This window comes from Bombina bombina, chromosome 2 (genome assembly GCF_027579735.1).
Source record: "Bombina bombina isolate aBomBom1 chromosome 2, aBomBom1.pri, whole genome shotgun sequence".
NCBI lineage: Eukaryota > Metazoa > Chordata > Amphibia > Anura > Bombinatoridae > Bombina > Bombina bombina.
The window spans coordinates 1,065,424,385-1,065,443,142 of NC_069500.1; the positions used below are offsets into that span (position 1 = coordinate 1,065,424,385).

At 39.7% G+C, this 18,758-nt stretch overlaps 1 protein-coding gene across 1 annotated transcript in view; it reads left to right on the plus strand.

The window, feature by feature from the left end:
• The window catches only part of MAML3 (mastermind like transcriptional coactivator 3), a 580,270-nt gene extending 577,118 nt beyond the window's left edge, over positions 1-3,152 (plus strand). The window contains exon 5 of the mRNA XM_053703690.1: positions 1,768-3,152. Within this exon, the coding sequence (XP_053559665.1) occupies positions 1,768-2,747 (980 nt within the window). The 3' untranslated portion in view covers positions 2,748-3,152. The remainder of the gene's footprint in view (positions 1-1,767) is intronic.
• The last annotated feature ends 15,606 nt before the right edge of the window (positions 3,153-18,758 follow it).

An 18,758-nucleotide genomic window follows, 5' to 3' on the forward strand; every position in this document is an offset into this window, starting at 1 on the left:
AGGTCCAGGTTTCTAAAACTGAAAGCGCACTGACTATAGCCATAATACAAGGGACATAATGAAAACATTTTGAGTGGAACTATAGTATAGTCCTAGCATTCTGTTTAAGCAACTTTGTGAGTGCAAGTATTTTAAAAATACAGGTTTTTATCTGCTTTTAACTCTGAGATTAACAGCCTTTGTGCAGCCCTAGTGCCAGTCCTGGTACTTGTAACAGCTGCATATGCTCTAATCAGAGACTTCCTATATTATGAGATTGGCACTATGTACAGTGTTGTATCTCAGTCATTTCTAAATGCATTTATCTTGCAAAGTTTCTTACACAAAAACAGGGGCACAGGGCTAAAACTAAAAAACAAAGTTTTAAATACATAAAATATACCCATTAAAAAATAATTAGCTCTAATTAATTTAAATAAAAAAGCTGAGAAATCATATATAACAGAAATTGATAATTAATCTGTTTGAAGCAATTTGACAGCAGAAATGTAAGCAAGATATTGATAAAATGTGAACTTTTTTTACGAGCCCCACTACTGCCAGCCCTAAATGCCTATATATTCACCAGTCAAGCTTACAGAACACACAGTGCAAGATGGCAGGGTGTGTACTGCAAAACTTTATTCCTCGGCATCCCAAGGAGCCCCAATACTTTGTCAAATGGGCAATCCAGCCCCTCCAACAAGCTGAATCACAAAAAAGTGCTATCTGTAAAGACCCTGATCTAAAGTAAAATTGTTAAAATGAATGATGAGTCAGATGTTAAATATTTAATATTTGTTTATATAAAGTTCTCAGGTAAGATTATAAAGAATAGAATATTACAGAATAGTGTATCAAGTGGAGCAGAATAAGCTTCTCATCAGTGGTTCAGTCTTAGGGGCCAATTTATCAATGTCTGGCAGACATGATCCGCTGTATCGGATCATGTCCGCCAGACATTGCAGAATGCAGATAGCATACGCTGTCAGCATTTAACATTACACAAGCAGTTCTGGTGAACTGCTTGTGCAATGCCGCCCCCTGCAGATTCACAGCCAATCGGGCACTAACAGGGGGTGTCAATCAACCTGATCCCACATGATCTGGCAGATTGCAGACCTCAGCCTCAGAGGAGGCGTATGAGTCTTAAGACCGCTGCTTCTTAACTCCTGTTTCCGGCGAGCCTGAAGGCTTGTGGAGGAACAGTTACATTGGGGCCGATACGGGGGTTGTTAAATCGGCCCCTTAGACTTTGAATATATAGAGCTGTAGAGAGCTGTCCAATCAATGGGCCGATTTATCAACGATGTGTCCACCATGATCTGCTCAGCGGATCATGTCCTACAGATATCACTGATTGCCGACAGCATATGCTGTCAGCATTTAGCATTGAACAAGCAGTACTGGTGAACTGCTTGTGCAATGCCGCCCCCTGCAGATTTGCGGCCAATCGGCATTTAGCAGGGGGTGTCAATCAACCCGATTATATCTAATCGGGTTGTTTGCTGTCCACCGCTCAGAGGCGGCGGACAAGTTAAGAAGCAGCAATCTTAAGACCGCTGCTTCTTAACTGCTGTTTGCGGTGAGCCTAAAGGCTCGCGCCGAAACAGGGGGATCAGGGGCCATTCGGCCCTTGATAATTTGGCCCCTATAACTGCACAGTAATTTTTGTTAATATACTGTTCTGTTAATTTATTTGTTGCAGAAATCAAGTCTTCAGCGTCCATATAATTCATTTTTTCCTTTCAAGCCTTTTCAATATTCTTTTTTTATTTATTCTTGCAGGGTCTCCACAGGACATAGCAGTAGCAAGAAACCAGGCAGCACTTCAGAATATGCGAACATCCCGGATGATGGTTCAAAATGCTAGCATGCTATCTATGGGTCCCACACAAAACCCAGGCACCATGCCTACAGCCACTCTCCAACCTGAGATGGGTATGGCCCCTTACAGCAACACTTCATCCAACCAGCCAGGAATGTACAGCATGAACAGTGGTGTAAACCAAATGATGCAGCATCCTAACCAAAATAGCATAAACATAGGCCATAGTGCTGTCCAGGGTCCAAGGCAGCCAGCTTCTGGGCAGGCATTGGGTATGGTTGGGGGTTTTGGTCAGAATATGTTGGTAAACTCTGTTATGCCTCAACATCATCAGCAAATGAAGGGACCTGTAGGTCAGGCCATTCCTAGGCCTCAAGGCCCAAGACTTCAAAACATGATGACATCATTACCACAGGGAGCACAAAATTGGACACAGCGTGGGTTACAAGGCATGTCTGTCAGAACTAGTGGGGAAATGGGGGCTTATAACAATGGCGCTGTCTACCCAATGCAATCAGGGCAACAAAGGATGGCTAAGCAACACTTTCAGCAAGGGCTCACGCAGAGTGTTGTGGACAGTACAGGAACAGTCAGAGCCCTGAATCCAGCAATGGGAAGACAAATGATGCCATCATTGCCAGGGCAAGGAAACAGTCAACCAAGGCAAATAATGGCTGGCATGAACCCAGGACTTCCAAACATGTCAAGTTTTAATCAGACACCAACACAGCAAATGGCAGGTGGCAATTTCTCTCAGAGTAACCAAGGTCAGACTTATGAAAGAAACCCAAACCAGGACTTGCCATATAGTTATCCAGATACTGCTGCAGGTTCTTTTGCAGGGATAGGGGATGGTGTGGACCTTGTAGACTCTATCATAAGCAGAGGACCAGCAGATGAATGGATGCAAGAACTTGATGAATTGTTTGGAAATCCTTAGTAATGGACATATGACAATAATTTTATATATGTGTATACTGTTCTTAGTGTAAAAGAATGGTACCCTGTCTGTGCTTGTCCTGTATAGCTGAGGTGAACTGCTGGCAGTCACAGAAAAATCAGTTGGTAAAAAAAAAAGATGGATATTGCTATAAAATTGGTAACTCTGCGGTGTGCTGTTTTTATGTGGTAGAAGGGCAGCAGATACACATTGTATGTTGTAGACAGTAATTCCATGATTGCTAATGTTAAATTCACAGGTCGTTAAAATCTCTCATTCTTACTCTGTTGTCTGGTTCTTTGGAAATACTTAGCATGAAGGTTAATAAGGCAGGTATATCTAGAAAACACAGGAATTCTCAATGATCTATTTAGCTAATGCTAATAATAAATTAATAACACCCACCTTAATGTTGCAATAATGCTTCCCTTTTCATGAAGTTAACTTTCATTTTATAGGCTGACATATATGTACGAGTATATATATATATATATATATATATATATATATATATATATATATATATATATATATATATATATATATATATATATATATATATATAAATATATATATATGTACGTATGTATGGCAAGCCATACAAGCCAGAAAATCTAAGCAATGCTCTACAGACACCATCAGTGCTGAGGGTACTGAGAAGTTTTCTTAAAATTCATATGAAGGAGTATCTTTTAAACATGTTAATAATAATATATTTTTGCATGGAAAAAAGTTCAAAATACAGCTGTTTAAATTGATATTGAAGCTAACAGGAAATACATATTTGTACACAAGCTTAACTCATCATAGGGATAGTTTGCTCACTGGCTGATAAGAACTGCCACAACTTTATTGGGGGACAGGCATGATTCTAAATCATAAAAATTTGGTGCGCAAAAGGTGACCCCAATGCTAAATAACCAGGGTACAGTGGGTACAGGTATATGATCTCCTTTATGCCTCTAATTGCTCTGCACAGAGCACTGGATAAATAAAATGAATGGGATGTTACAGTAATGAATGGCAGTGAATGCCCCCTGATCCACCACTGCTAAAGTTTGCGGGTGCTACAATAGTGAATGAGAGTGTATAGCCCTCTGATCCACCACTGCTAAGGTCTATGGATGTTACAGTAGTGAATGACAGTGTATAGCCATCTGATCCACCACTGCTAAGGTCTATGGATGTTACAGTAGTGAATGACAGTGTATAGCCCTCTGATCCACCACAGCTATGGTTTGAGGGTGCTACAGTAGTGAATGACAGTGTATAGCCATCTGATCCACCACTGCTAAGGTTTGAGGGTGCTACAGTAGTGAATGACAGTGTATAGTCATCAATCCACCACTGCTAAGGTTTGATTGTGCTACAGTAATGAATGACAGTGTATAGCCCTCTGATCCACCACTGCTAAGGTTTATGGGTGCTACAGTAGTGAATGACAGTGTATAGCCCTCTGATCCACCACTGCTAATGTTTGATTGTGCTACAGTAATGCATGACAGTGTATAGCCATCTAATCCACCACTGCTGAGGTTTGAGGGTGCTACAGCAATGAATGACAGTGTATAGTCCTCTGATCCACCACTGCTAATGTTTGATTGTGCTACAGTAGTGAATGACAGTGTATAGCCCTCTGATCCACTACTGCTGAGGTTTGAGGGTGCTACAGCAATGAATGACAGTGTATAGCCCTCTGATCCACCACTGCTAATGTTTGATTGTGCTACAGTAGTGAATGACAGTGTATAGCCCTCTGATCCACTACTGCTGAGGTTTGAGGGTGCTACAGCAATGAATGACAGTGTATAGCCCTCTGATCCACCACTGCTAAGGTCTATGGGTGCTACAGTAGTGAATGGCAGTGTATATATCTCTGATCCACCACTGCTAAGGTTTGAGGGTGCTACATTAGTGAATGACAGTGTATAGCCATCTGACCCACCACTGCTAAGGTTTGATTGTGCTACAGTAATGAATGACAGTGTATAGCCCTCTGATCCACCACTGCTAAGGTTTGAGGTTGCTACAGTAATGAATAACAGTGTATAGCCCTCTGATCCACCACTGCTAAGGTTTGAGGGTGCTACAGTAATGAATGACAGTGTATAGCCCTCTGATCCACCACTGCTAAGGTTTGAGGGTGCTACAGTAATGAATGACAGTGTATAGCCATCTGATTCACCACTGATAACGTTTAATTGTGCTACAGTAGTGAATGACAGTGTATAGCCATCTAAACGACCACTGCTGAGGTTTGAGGGTGCTACAGCAATGAATGACAGTGTATAGCCATCTGATCCACCACTGCTAAGGTTTGAGGCTGCTACAGTAGTGAATGACAGCGTATAGTCATCAATCGACCACTGCTAAGGTTTGATTGTGCTACAGTAATGAATGAAAGTGTATAGCCCTCTGATCCACCACTGCTAAGGTTTGATTGTGCTACAGTAATGAATGAAAGTGTATAGCCCTCTGATCCACCACTGCTAAGGTCTATGGATGCTACAGTAGTGAATGAAAGTGTATAGCCATCTGATCCACCACCTCTGAGGTTTGAGGGTGCTACAGTAGTGAATGACAGTATATAGCCCTCTGATCCACCACCTCTGAGGTTTGAGGGTGCTACAGTAATGAATGACAGTGTATAGCCTTCTGATCCACCACCTCTGAGGTTTGAGGGTGCTACAGTAATGAATGGCAGTGTAAAGCCCTCTGATCCACCACCTCTGAGGTTTGCGGGTGCTACAGTAATGAATGACAGTGTATAGCCCTCTGATCCACCACCTCTGAGGTTTGAGGGTGCTACAGTAATGAATGACAGTATATAGCCCTCTTATCCACCACTTCTGAGGTTTGAGGGTGCTACAGTAATGAATGGCAGTGTATAGCCCTCTGATCCACCACCTCTGAGGTTTGAGGGTGCTACAGTATTGAATGGCAGTATATAGCCCTCTGATCCACCACCTCTGAGGTTTGAGGGTGCTACAGTAATGAATGACAGTGTATAGCCCTCTGATCCACCACCTCTGAGGTTTGAGGATGCTACAGTAATGAATGGCAGTGTATAGTTCCCTTAGTAAGTATTCCTCAAACATAGTAGGATTCTGTGGTAAAGGTGAGGACTATGGTGTCCTTGATTCAACAGAAAGGATTAATTACTGTAAGTCAATTTTTTTATTTTTATTACCCGTTCTAATACTGTTGGAAGAGTAACAGAGTTATGTGTGGAAATGGAAAGGGTAATTTTTAAGTAGAATGTAATTGTCTATTGGTTAAAATCACTGTATCCAAACATAAAAATATTATAATGTGATGTTGCAGCTTTTCCTTAATCTGCTTCTAGCAGAAGACAACAAAATCAAGTGTTAAAACACAGCAATAGTTGTCATCTAAATGGCAGGTTCGGTTCTCATCATATTCTTCTTTGTTTTTAACCAAAATCTATATTGTAAATGTGTCTGAATTCAACTTCTGGTCTCTTATTCGTTTTCTTGATTAGCATTTTAAAAGGCTGCTTGCAAATTTACAAAGGAAGATCTGGTGGGTTTTATTAAAGGGACACTGAACCTAATTTTTTTATTTCATGATTCAGATAAAGCATGCAATTTTAAGCAACTTTCTAATTTATTTCTAGTATCAATTTTTCTTCGTTCTCTTGCTATCTTTATTTGAAAAGGCAGGAATGAAAGCTTTGGAGCCGGCCTATTTTTTGTTTAGTACCCTGGATAGGGCTTGCTGATTGGTGCCTGCATTTAGCCATTAAATCAGCAAGCGCAACCCAGGTTCTCAACCTAAAATGGGCCGGCTCCAAAGCTTTTATTCCTGCTTTTTCAAATAAAGATAGCAAGAGAATGAAGAAAAATTGATAATAGTAGTAAATTAGAAAGCTGCTTAAAATTGCATGCTCTATCTGAATCATGAAATAAAAATGTGGGTTTAGTGTCTTTTTAAAGTTTAATATATTTCCTAGCAAAATATATGTGACTTAGCAATCTGCAATGTGATACAAATAACATTAAATGCATAAAAAATATACATTTTTAAACCCTTTTGGTCAAAGTAAATGAAATCAAGTTTTCTCAATTAATGATTTTTTATAGCCATCTATTTTATGGTGATATGTTTCAGCGCGAGATAGGATGCCCTACCTTTATGAGCAAAATTCACCAACTGTCTTGTTAAAGGGACACTAAACCCAATTTTTTCTGTCAGGATTCAGATAGAGCATGCAATTTTAAGCAACTTTCTAATTTGCTCCTATTATCAATTTGTCTTTGTTCACTTGCTTTCTTTATTTGAAAAGCAAGATTGTAAGCTTAGGAGCCGGCCCATTTTTGGTTGAGCACCTGGGTTGCACTTGCTGACTGGTGTCTAAATGTACCCACCAATCAGCAAGCGCTACCCAGGTGCTGAACCAAACATGGGCCGGCCCCTAAGCTTACATTCTTGCTTTTTCAAATAAAGATACCAAGAGAACGAAGAGAAATTGATAATAGGAGTAAATTAGAAAGTTGCTTAAAATTGCATGTTCTATCTGAATCATGAAAAAAAAAATGGGTTTAGTGTCCCTTTAAGGACAAAACTACAAATGCACATGGCACAAAAACACCCACCAACAATATATCCCTATGTCTGGTTTTATTGAAATATTGTGTTTTCCTGGTCCCTGAAATGTACAAAGCAATACAGTATATTCATTTTGGTGTAATGTCTAGGTTCTAGCACCGCCAGAAAAAAACATCCTTTAAATATCAAATGGTTTGTCCCATTTGGGAATTATAAACTCCACAGTGTCATCACCTCATTAATACCTTATAAATGGCACCTGCTTGGGAGAGGATGATAACATGTTTTTAAAGCAAAGGGTAATATTCTTAAGCAATGGAGAATAAATTGTATGGTTGCAACATGAACATGATTGTTTAATGTCATATCTCAAGACAGGCTCTATTACATGCTATCATTTATAGATTAGAAAAATGATATACTTTTAACTTTTTTCCTCTGCTTTTTTAATACAGTTTTTATAGCATTTTTATGTGTATATGTGTCTTCAATATTGCAGCCCTGCTGAAAGTACACTCTATTGGGAGACAACACAGTTTTAGCCCCACAAATACATGTTTCTTTGTGACGGTAAACGCCAGTACAAAAGACTAAATGCTTCTCAGCATTGAGTAGGATTTTATAACTAATTACTTATATGAGTGAAGACACACGGAAGACTATATAACATAGGGTGACCATATTGCCGCTTTAAAAAGGGACACATATGAAAAATACATGTCAGGGTTCTTATACAAAATATTTCTTTTAACAGCCCTGAAAATAACCCTGACATATGTATTTTTCATATGTGTCTCTTTTTAAAGCGGCAATATGGTCACCCTAATATTAACATCAATTATTAGCTGAACAAAAAAAGAAAAATATAGTGCGAACGATGATGTATTATTTTCACTCAGGCCTGTTGTGTTCCTTTAAAAGAAAATGGGGTTACATTTAAATCTGAAGAAAATTAGGTTGCTTTCTAACAGGAAAAATACTCCACATTGGGACCAAGTAATATACTGAGAGGATAATATTTCTTTTTTAACTCTGGTGCTGATGTATAAAAAAAAATAAGGTTTAAAAATGGTGAGTTGTAAATATCTTTTTACAATATTGCAGATGTCACTGGGTCTAATGTCTGTAAAAATATAAATATATAAATAAAATAATAAATATATATATATATAAGTATATATATATAAATATACTGTTTGTTTAAATTAGAGTATTTTTTATTTCTTTCTCTTAACTCATTTATCAATGCATACCACTTCATTTTATCTTTAGTTATGTACAATAGAACCCCTGGCATACTAATTTTGTTCAGTTACACTAATATATATATATATAATCCTTGAAAGTGAAGGCACTCACTTGGATTTAAAATAGCTTTTATTCTTAAATCTTAAATGTTATGTTTCGGGGTTGCCCCCATGCTCAGACATTTACCCCAAAATGTCACATTTAAGATTAAAAGCTTTTTTAAATCCTAGAGAGTGCCTTCACTTTCAAGGACTGTGTTATATTTTTTGGATGACACACAATAAAGCCCTTACAATGGTCATTGTTAGTGCTCTACCCTGCTTTCTTTTAAATATATTTAATTGGGTTCTTTCTTGAAATACATTTCTGGGCTGTGGAAACAGTGATATTAAAAAAACAGCAACACATTTTGATGAAAAAAATAAAAAGCAAATAAAATATATCTGAACCATCATATTGTGTAGAGTCTGGCTTAGTATTTCCATGAAGACTATGTGCTCTAGATGCTTAAACTGGCTTTTCTCTAGCAGCAGGAGGTAAAATATGGAAGCACAATATTTGGTGATAAACAGGTAAGTGTTTATTGTCTTAACTGTAGATAAAGTCTGCAGCACGCAGACGAAAAGCACATCTTTATTTTATTTCTTCCAAGCTTTCCATGGCACACAAGTTTACTGGAGCACTAGAACCAACAGAGGATACTGAAACCGGGAGTGACGATTGTTGACGTAGCAGTCCTGGGATGTGTAGTCCGTATAACTACAAAAAGCATTTTATTTTTTTAAACTCTTATAAGCTGTTTACAGTGTGTAACACATATATTTTATTTAAAGTGATACCCTCGATGTGCAGTTGCTCAGTTTCTTCTCCACTGTTTTTTTCATAAATGATGCAGTATTTTTAATGCAAAGACCCAAATGCTTTCTATTAAGCCAAGTTAGCAGCACACAAACCTTACATAAACAGTCATCATGTAGTGTCATAAGAAAGAACCAGTACCTTGATTATACTGTGAGCATAAAGTAAGCAGGGCTTTGCAGAAATACACCCAAACACTCCTTGTTCAGAGCACACTGTAAGATACATTTTACATAGCAAATAATGCAGAAGAAAATAATATACATTATAAATAGTGATGTCGCGAACTTAAAAATTTCGGTTCGCGAACGGCGGACTCAAACTTCCGGTATTGTTCACGAACCGGCGAACCGCCATTGAATTCAATAGGCAGGCGAACTTTAAAACCTACAAGGACTCTTTCTGGCCACAATAGTGATGGAAAAGTTGTTTCAAGGGGACTAACACCGGGACTGTGGCATGCTGGAGGGGGATCCCTGGCAAAACTCCCATGGAAAATTACATGGTTGATGCAGAGTCTGTTTTTAACCCATAAAGGGCCTAAATCACCTAACATTCCCAAATTGTTTGCAATAACGTGCTTTAAAACATCAGTTATGATGTCGTATCTATCAGGTAGTGTAAGGGTTACGGCCGCTTCACAGTGACAGAGCAAACTCCAAGTGTAACGCACCACAATCAACTGCAAACAGTCCACTTGCACAACCACGAGATAGATAGATTTGATAGATAGAAACATAGATTACATAGCTCAATCAATGAAATATACATATGATCGATACACTGTACATAGATCAATAGATGCAATATACATTTGATAGATACACATTACATCGATCAATAGATGCAATATACATTTGATAGATACGAATGTTATCGAATCAAAGATGCAATATACATTTTATAGATACGAATTACATCTATCAATAGATGCAATCTACATTTGATAGATATGTTTGATAGTTCGATCGATTTGATAGATAAATAAATTGATTTGAAATATATATAACAATAAGACATGCGGTCTGTGACCCGTGGTGTGTTAAGTAGTACTATTCTTAGCAGTTTACTACAACCTGTTACTCCCCCTATCGGGGGAGGTCTATATGGCCTTCATTTTTGGAAGCGGGAGATGGAAGAAGATGATTGTTCTGTCCTCCTACTTCAAAGTTGTCAAAAACACAAGTGGCTGTCTCAAAACAGTCCGGACAGAAGATAGATCGATAGATATACATAGATTGATATTTAGATAGAATCGATAGAAGAAGAATAGATAGATTTGTTAGATATACAATTACCCTGATAAAGTATAATAATTAAACATGCGGTCTTGGACCCATGGTAACTAGGTTGTGTTAAGTAGTACTATTCTTAGCACTTTCAGCCCTGTAACTCCCCCTATTGGTGGAGGTCTATATGGCGGTTATGAATACCCTGACAAAGTATAACAACAAGACACGCGGTCTGGGACCCATGGTAATTTTGTTGTGTTAAGTAAAACTTTTCTTATCACTTTAATCCCTCTTACCCCCCCTTTTGTTGGAGTTCTATATGGCCTGCATGATTAGCCTGACAAAGTATAACAAGAAAACATCTGGTCTGGGACCCATGGTAACTAGGTTGTGTTTAAGTAGTACTACAGTATTCTTAGAACTGTAATCCCTGTTACTCCCCCTATCAAGGGAGGTCTATATGGCCTGCATGATTACCCTAAAAAAATATAAAAATAAGACATGCGGTCTGGGACCCATGTTCACTAGGCTGTGTTTTAAGTAGTACCATTCTTAGCACTTTAATCTCTGTAACTCCCCCTATTTGGGGAGGTCTATACGGCCTGGATGATTACCCATACAAAATATAATAATAAGACATCTGCTCTGGGTCTTGGAACCATGGTAACTATGTCGTGTTAAGTAGTAATGTCCTTAGCATTTTAATAGCTGTTACTCACCCTATCGGTGGAGGTCTATATGGCCTGCATGATTACTCTTACAAAATATAATAACAAAACATGCGGTCTGGGACCCATGGTAACTAGGTTGTGTTAAGTAGTAATTTCCTTAGCATTTTAATACCTGTTACTCACCCTATTGGGGGAGGTCTATGTGGCCTGCATGATTACCCTTACAAAATATAATAACAAAACATGCGGTCTGGGACCCATGGTAACTAGGTTGTGTTAAGTATTACTCTTCTTAGCATTTTAATACCTGTTACTCACCCTATCGTGGGAGGTCTATACGGCCTGCATGATTACCCATACAAAATATAATAATAAGACATCTGCTCTGGGTCTGGGACCCATGGTAACTAGGTTGTGTTAAGTAGTACTGTTCTTAGCATTTTAATACCTGTTACACCCTGTCGGGGGAGGTCTATATGGCCTGCATGATTACCCTGAAAAAGTATAACAACAAGACACGCGGTGTGGGACCCATGGTAACTAGCTTGTGTTAATTAGTACTGTTCTTAGCATTTTAATACCTGTTACTCGCCCTATCGGGGGAGGTCTATATGGCCTGCATTATTACCCTTACAAAATATAATAACAAGACATGCAGTCTGGGACCCATGGTAACTAGGTTGTGTTAAGTAGTACTCTTCTTAGCATTTTAATACCTGTTACTCACCCTATTGGGGGATGTCTATATGGCCTGCATGATTAACCGAACAAAATATAATAATAAGACATATGCTCTGGGACCCATGGTAACTTTGTGTTAAGTAGTACTGTTCTTACAATTTCAATACCTGTTACTCACCCTATTGGGGGAGGTCTATATGGCCTGCATGATTACCCTTACAAAATATAATAACAAAACATATGCTCTGGGACCCATGGTAACTAGGTTGTGTTAAGTAGTACTGTTCTTAGCAGTTTAATACCTGTTACAACACCGAATGGTGGCAGGTCTATCTGGCCTTCATGATTAGCCGCACCCAAACCCAAAAAAAAGCCAAGCGGTCTTGGACTAACACCCATGGCTAACTCGGTTGTTTCAATTAGTACTATTCTTAGCACTTTCATCCCTGTTACTTCCAGGCCTCTCGGGGGTGGTCTACATGGCCATCATGATTAGCCTAACAAAATACTACAATCCAACCTTGGCTCAGTCTTCATAGGCCCTTCATTGGCTGTATTTTGGTAGTACTGTTCTTATTAGTTTAATACCTGATACAACACCGAATGGTGGCAGCTCTATATGGCCTGCATGATTAGCCGCACCCAAACCAAAAAAAAGCCAACCTGTCTTGGATTAACACCCATGGCTAACTCGGTTGTTTCAAGTAGTACTATTCTTAGCACTTTCATCTCATCCCTGTTACTTCCAGGACTCTCGGTGGTGGTCTACATGGCCATCATGATTAGCCTAACCAAATACTACAATCCAACCTTGGCTCAGTCTTCATAAGGCCCTTCATTGGCTGTATTTTGGTAGTACTGTTCTTATTAGTTTAATACCTGATACAACACCGAATGTTGGCAGCTCTATATGGCCTGCATGATTAGCCGCACCCAAAGCCAAAAAAAAGCCAAGCGGTCTTGGACTAACACCCATGGCTAACTCGGTTGTTTCTAGTTGTACTATTCTTAGCACTTTCATCTCATCCCCGTTACTTCCAGGCCTCTCGGTGGTGGTCTACATGGCCATCATGATTATCCTATCAAAGTACAACAATAAAACCTTTGCTCTTGAAAGCCTGTTAATTGGCTTTATTTTGGTAGTACTGTTCTTATTAGTTTAATACCTGATACAACACCGAATGGTGGCAGGTCTATATGGCCTGCATGATTAGCCGCACCCAAAGCCAAAAAAAAGCCAAGCGGTCTTGGACTAACACCCATGGCTAACTCGGTTATTTCAAGTTGTACTATTCTTAGCACTTTCATCTCATCCCTGTTACTTCCAGACCTCTCGGTGGTGGTCTACATGGCCATCATGATTAGCCGAACAAAATACTACAATCCAACCTTGGCTCAGTCTTCATAAGGCCCTTCATTGGCTGTATTTTGGTAGTACTGTTCTTATTACTTTAATACCTGATACAACACCAAATGTTGGCAGCTCTATATGGCCTGCATGATTAGCCGCACCCAAAGCCAAAAAAAAGCCAAGCGGTCTTGGACTAACACCCATGGCTAACTCGGTTGTTTAAAGTTGTACCATTCTTAGCACTTTCATCTCATCCCTGTTACTTCCAGGCCTCTCGGTGGTGGTCTACATGGCCATCATGATTAGCCTAACCAAATACTACAATCCAACCTTGGCTCAGTCTTCAAAGGCCCTTCATTGGCTGTATTTTGGTAGTACTGTTCTTATTAGTTTAATGAATGATAAAGAAAGAAGGCGCCACCATAGTGCACAATCAGATGTGTATAACACGCCAGTTAAAAAAGTAAGACCGTACTTACAAGCTGTCAGACACTTGAGAAGTGTCACAAACGCCTTCTGGACTATTAATCGAGTCGTCCAGCTAACTCCAACTGGTAAATCTCAGAAGTCCTCTGATGTCCTCTGGAGTGTGAGGGTCGTGGTGGCAGACAAAAAACCAGCACCCAGCAATGGCAATTACCACAGAGCCGGCTTGAACTTATACTATCCACTCTTGGTGTAGATACAATGTATCAGATGGATAGATAGAAAGAATAAATAAAAGATACTTTGTGGCAAAAGTCTTGTAAAAGCATACAGACTTTATTTGGGGTACATAAGCACAACGTTTCTCGGTCTCTCCTGACCGTTTCCTCAGGTGCAATATACATAATAATAAAAACCACGAACTTTTATTGCCGTATTCTCGGCGTTCTCTAGATTGAGCAGCGCATGCGTGTGGGTGTGACCACCAGTAGAGCTTCCATTGGTGGTTGGTTATCCAATGGTATGCATACCATTGGATAACCAACCACCAATGGAAGCTCTACTGGTGGTCACACCCACACGCATGCGCTGCTCAATCTAGAGAACGCCGAGAATATGGCAATAAAAGTTCGTGGTTTTTATTATTATGTATATTGCACCTGAGGAAACGGTCAGGAGAGACCGAGAAACGTTGTGCTTATGTACCCCAAATAAAGTCTGTATGCTTTTACAAGACTTTTGCCACGAAGTATCTTTTATTTATTCTTTCTATCTATCCATCTGATACATTGTATCTACACCAAGAGTGGATAGTATAAGTTCAAGCCGGCTCTGTGGTAATTGCCATTGCTGGGTGCTGGTTTTTTGTCTGCCACCACGACCCTCACACTCCAGAGGACATCAGAGGACTTCTGAGATTTACCAGTGGGAGTTAGCTGGACGACTCGATTAATAGTCCAGAAGGCGTTTGTGACACTTCTCAAGTGTCTGACAGCTTGTAAGTACGGTCTTACTTTTTTAACTGGCGTGTTATACACATCTGATTGTGCACTATGGTGGCGCCTTCTTTCTTTATCATTCATTTCTGCAGAACATAACATCTTGGGACACCGACAAGAAATTCGAAGAAGCAGCTTGCCACCCGCTCCAGATTTCTGGATTTGGAATTGGACTAAATGAACTGTCCATTACAACGACCCCTTCACTTGTATCTATGGTTTGATCGAACTGGGTTTACTACCACATTGTTTTTTCATTTATTGGTGTTATTAGTATTGGTGGCAGGTCTATATGGCCTGCATGATTAGCCGCACCCAAAGCCAAAAAATAGCCAAGCGGTCTTAGACTAACACCCATGGCTAACTCGGTTGTTTCAAGTTGTACTATTCTTAGCACTTTCATCTCATCCCTGTTACTTCCAGGCCTCTCGGTGGTGGTCTACATGGCCATCATGATTATCCTAACAAAGTACAACAATAAAACCTTGGCTCTTGAAAGCCTGTTAATTGGCTTTATTTTGGTAGTTCTGTTCTTATTAGTTTAATACCTGATACAACACCGAATGGTGGCAGGTCTATATGGCCTGCATGATTAGCCGCACCCAAAGCCAAAAAAAAGCCAAGCGGTCTTGGACTAACACCCATGGCTAACTCGGTTGTTTCAAGTTGTACTATTCTTAGCACTTTCATCTCATCCCTGTTACTTCCAGGCCTCTCGGGGGTGGTCTACATGGCCATCATGATTAGCCGAACAAAATACTACAATCCAACCTTGGCTCAGTCTTCATAAGGCCCTTCATTGGCTGTATTTTGGTAGTACTGTTCTTATTACTTTAATACCTGATACAACACCGAATGTTGGCAGCTCTATATGGCCTGCATGATTAGCCGCACCCAAAGCCAAAAAAAAGCCAAGCGGTCTTGGACTAACACCCATGGCTAACTTGGTTGTTTCAAGTTGTACCATTCTTAGCACTTTCATCTCATCCCTGTTACTTCCAGGCCTCTTGGTGGTGGTCTACATGGCCATCATGATTACCCTCACCAAAATATAACAACAAGACGTGCGTGCAGGGAACCATGGTAAGGTTACTTCCTTTCGCAAAATCGAGTATAACAGTTGCAGGCAGAGGTTCTTACCCTGCATTATGGCTGCACCTCTCCCTAAAAGAGGCATGCGTTACAGAGTCTGTGGGCATGTATGCAAAGAGCTGGCCTGCCTAAAAGGAGCAGCAAGGCAGTACAAGTCGTTCTCCTTCAGCCGTTTTATATGCTGGCCCACGGCCATGACCCTCAACAGCCACAACAGAATGAAACACCACATATGCCATCCTTTTGAACAATAGAGTACAGGTATGGCATTGATTTTAGTTACACGGAGATATTTATTAGGAACCGTGAAATTGAAAAAAAAAACCATGATTGGACACCCAGTACAGTACAGGTCGTTCTCCTTCTGCCTTTTTAGAAGAGGGTCCCGGACCCTCAACAAAAACAACAGCAGGAAAGAGGACATATGGCATTTATTTGAACAATAGATTACAGGGAAGGCATTGATTTTAGAATCCCTGAGATAATTTTTATGAACAGGGAAATAGAAAAAAACATTGATTGGACACCCAGTACACTTCTTTCTCCTCAGCCCTTTTTAAAAGAGTGTCCATGACCCTCAAACAAAACAACAGCAGGAAAGCGGACATATGGCATCCTTTTGAACAATAGATTACAGTTAAGGCATTGTTTTTAGAAACCCTGAGATAATTTGTTGCAACTGGGAAATCGAATAAAACATTGATTGGACACCCAGTACACTTCTTTATCCTTTTGCCTTTTTCAGTTTTTATAAGAGGGTCCAGGACCCTCAACCGAAACACCAGCAGGAAAGAGGACATATGTCATCCTTTTGAACAATTGATTTTAGAATCCCGGAGATAATTTTTATGAACAGGGAAATAGAAAAAAACATTGATTGGACACCCAGTACACTTCTTTATCCTTAAGCCTTTTTATAAGAGGGTCCAGGACCCTCAAACAAAACAACAGCAGGAAAGAGGACATATGGCATCCTTTTGAATAATAGATTACAGGAAAGGCATTTATTATCGAATCCCTGAGATAATTTTTATGAACAGGGAAATAGAAAAAAACATTGATTGGACACCCAGTACACTTCTTTATCCTTAGGCCTTTTTATAAGAGGCTCCAGGACCCTCAAACAAAACAACAGCAGGAAAGAGGACATATGGCATCCTTTTGAACAATAGATTACAGGTAAGGCATTGATTATCGAATCCCTGAGATAATTTTTATGAACAGGGAAATAGAAAAAAACATTTATTGGACACCCAGTACACTTCTTTCTCCTTCAGCCTTTTTAAAAGAGGGTCCAGGACCCTCAAACAAAACAACAGCAGGAAAGAGGACATATGGCATCTTTTTGAACAATAGATTACAGGTAAGGCATTGATTTTAGAATCCCGGAGATAATTTTTATGAACAGGGAAATAGAAAAAAAAACATTGATTGGACACCCAGTACACTTCTTTATCCTTTTGCCTTTTTACATTTTTATAAGAGGGTCCAGGACCCTCAACCGAAACACCAGCAGGAAAGAGGACATATGGCATCCTTTTGAACAATTGATTACAGGTAAGGCATTGATTTTAGAATCCCCGAGATAATTTGTATGAACAGGGAAATAGAAAAAAAATTTGATTGGACACCCAGTACACTTCTTTCTCCTTCGGCCTTTTTAAAAGAGGGTCCAGGACCCTCAAACAAAACAACAGCAGGAAAGAGGACATATGGCATTGGCATCCTTTTGAACAATAGATTACAGGTAAGGCATTGATTTTATAAACCCAGAGATAATTTGTTGCAACCGTGAAATAGAAAAAAAAATTGATTGGACAGGTCACCCAGTACACTTTTTTATCCTTAGGCCTTTTTAGAAGAGGCTCCAGGACCCTCAACCGAAACAACAGCATGAAAGAGGACATATGGCATCCTTTTGAACAATAGATTACAGGTAAGGCATTGATTTTAGAATCCCTGAGATAATTTTTATGAACAGGGAAATAGAAAAAAACATTGATTGGACACCCAGTACACTTCTTTCTCCTTAGACCTTTTTATAAGAGGGTCCTGGACCCTCAACAGAAACAACAGCAGGAAAGAGGACATATGGCATCCTTTTGAACAATAGATGACAGGTAAGGCATTGATTTTAGAAACCCGGAGATAATTTGTTGCAACCGTGAAATTGAACCAAAAAAATGATTGGTCAGTGGTCACCCAGTACACTTCTTTCTACTTTAGCCTTTTTATAAGAGGGTCCCGTACCCTTAACAAAAACAACAACAGGGAGCAGGGCATAGGAGTACAAGGGAGTGGGACAATAATAATCTGAAGGGGAAGATTGAGGAGTTGTGGCATTTTGATTTTGTTATCGTGGGAAGTCCTTGCAATGACCTTGCTCTGGTGAATCCATGTCGCAAAGGTCTTTTTGAAGGCACTGTTTGTCTATTTTTTTACTTTCAGCATTAGTTAAATGAAGCGCGACTTAAGGCTGGTGAGAACCGACCTTTCTTCTGGCTGTTTGAAAATGTTGTGGCTATGGACAAACATGTGAAGAAGAGGGCCATCTGCCATATTCTGCATGCAACCCCTTTGATGATTGACGCTAAACATGTGTCACCTGCAAGCAGAGATCGTTACTTCTGGCTAAATCTTCCTGGTATGGACAGGCCACTGTTTCCTACAGCAAGTCATAAGCTTGAACTACAAGATTGTCTTGAGTATGGTAGGAAATCAAAGTTTTGTAAAGTCTGTACTATCACCACAAAAACTGAACTTCTTGAAGCAAGGGAAATGCCAGTAGTTTCCTGTGCTTATGGATGACAAGGAGGACGTCCTGTCTGTGGTGCACAGAGATGGAGAGGATTTTTGGTTTCCCTGTACACTACACAGATGTCTCC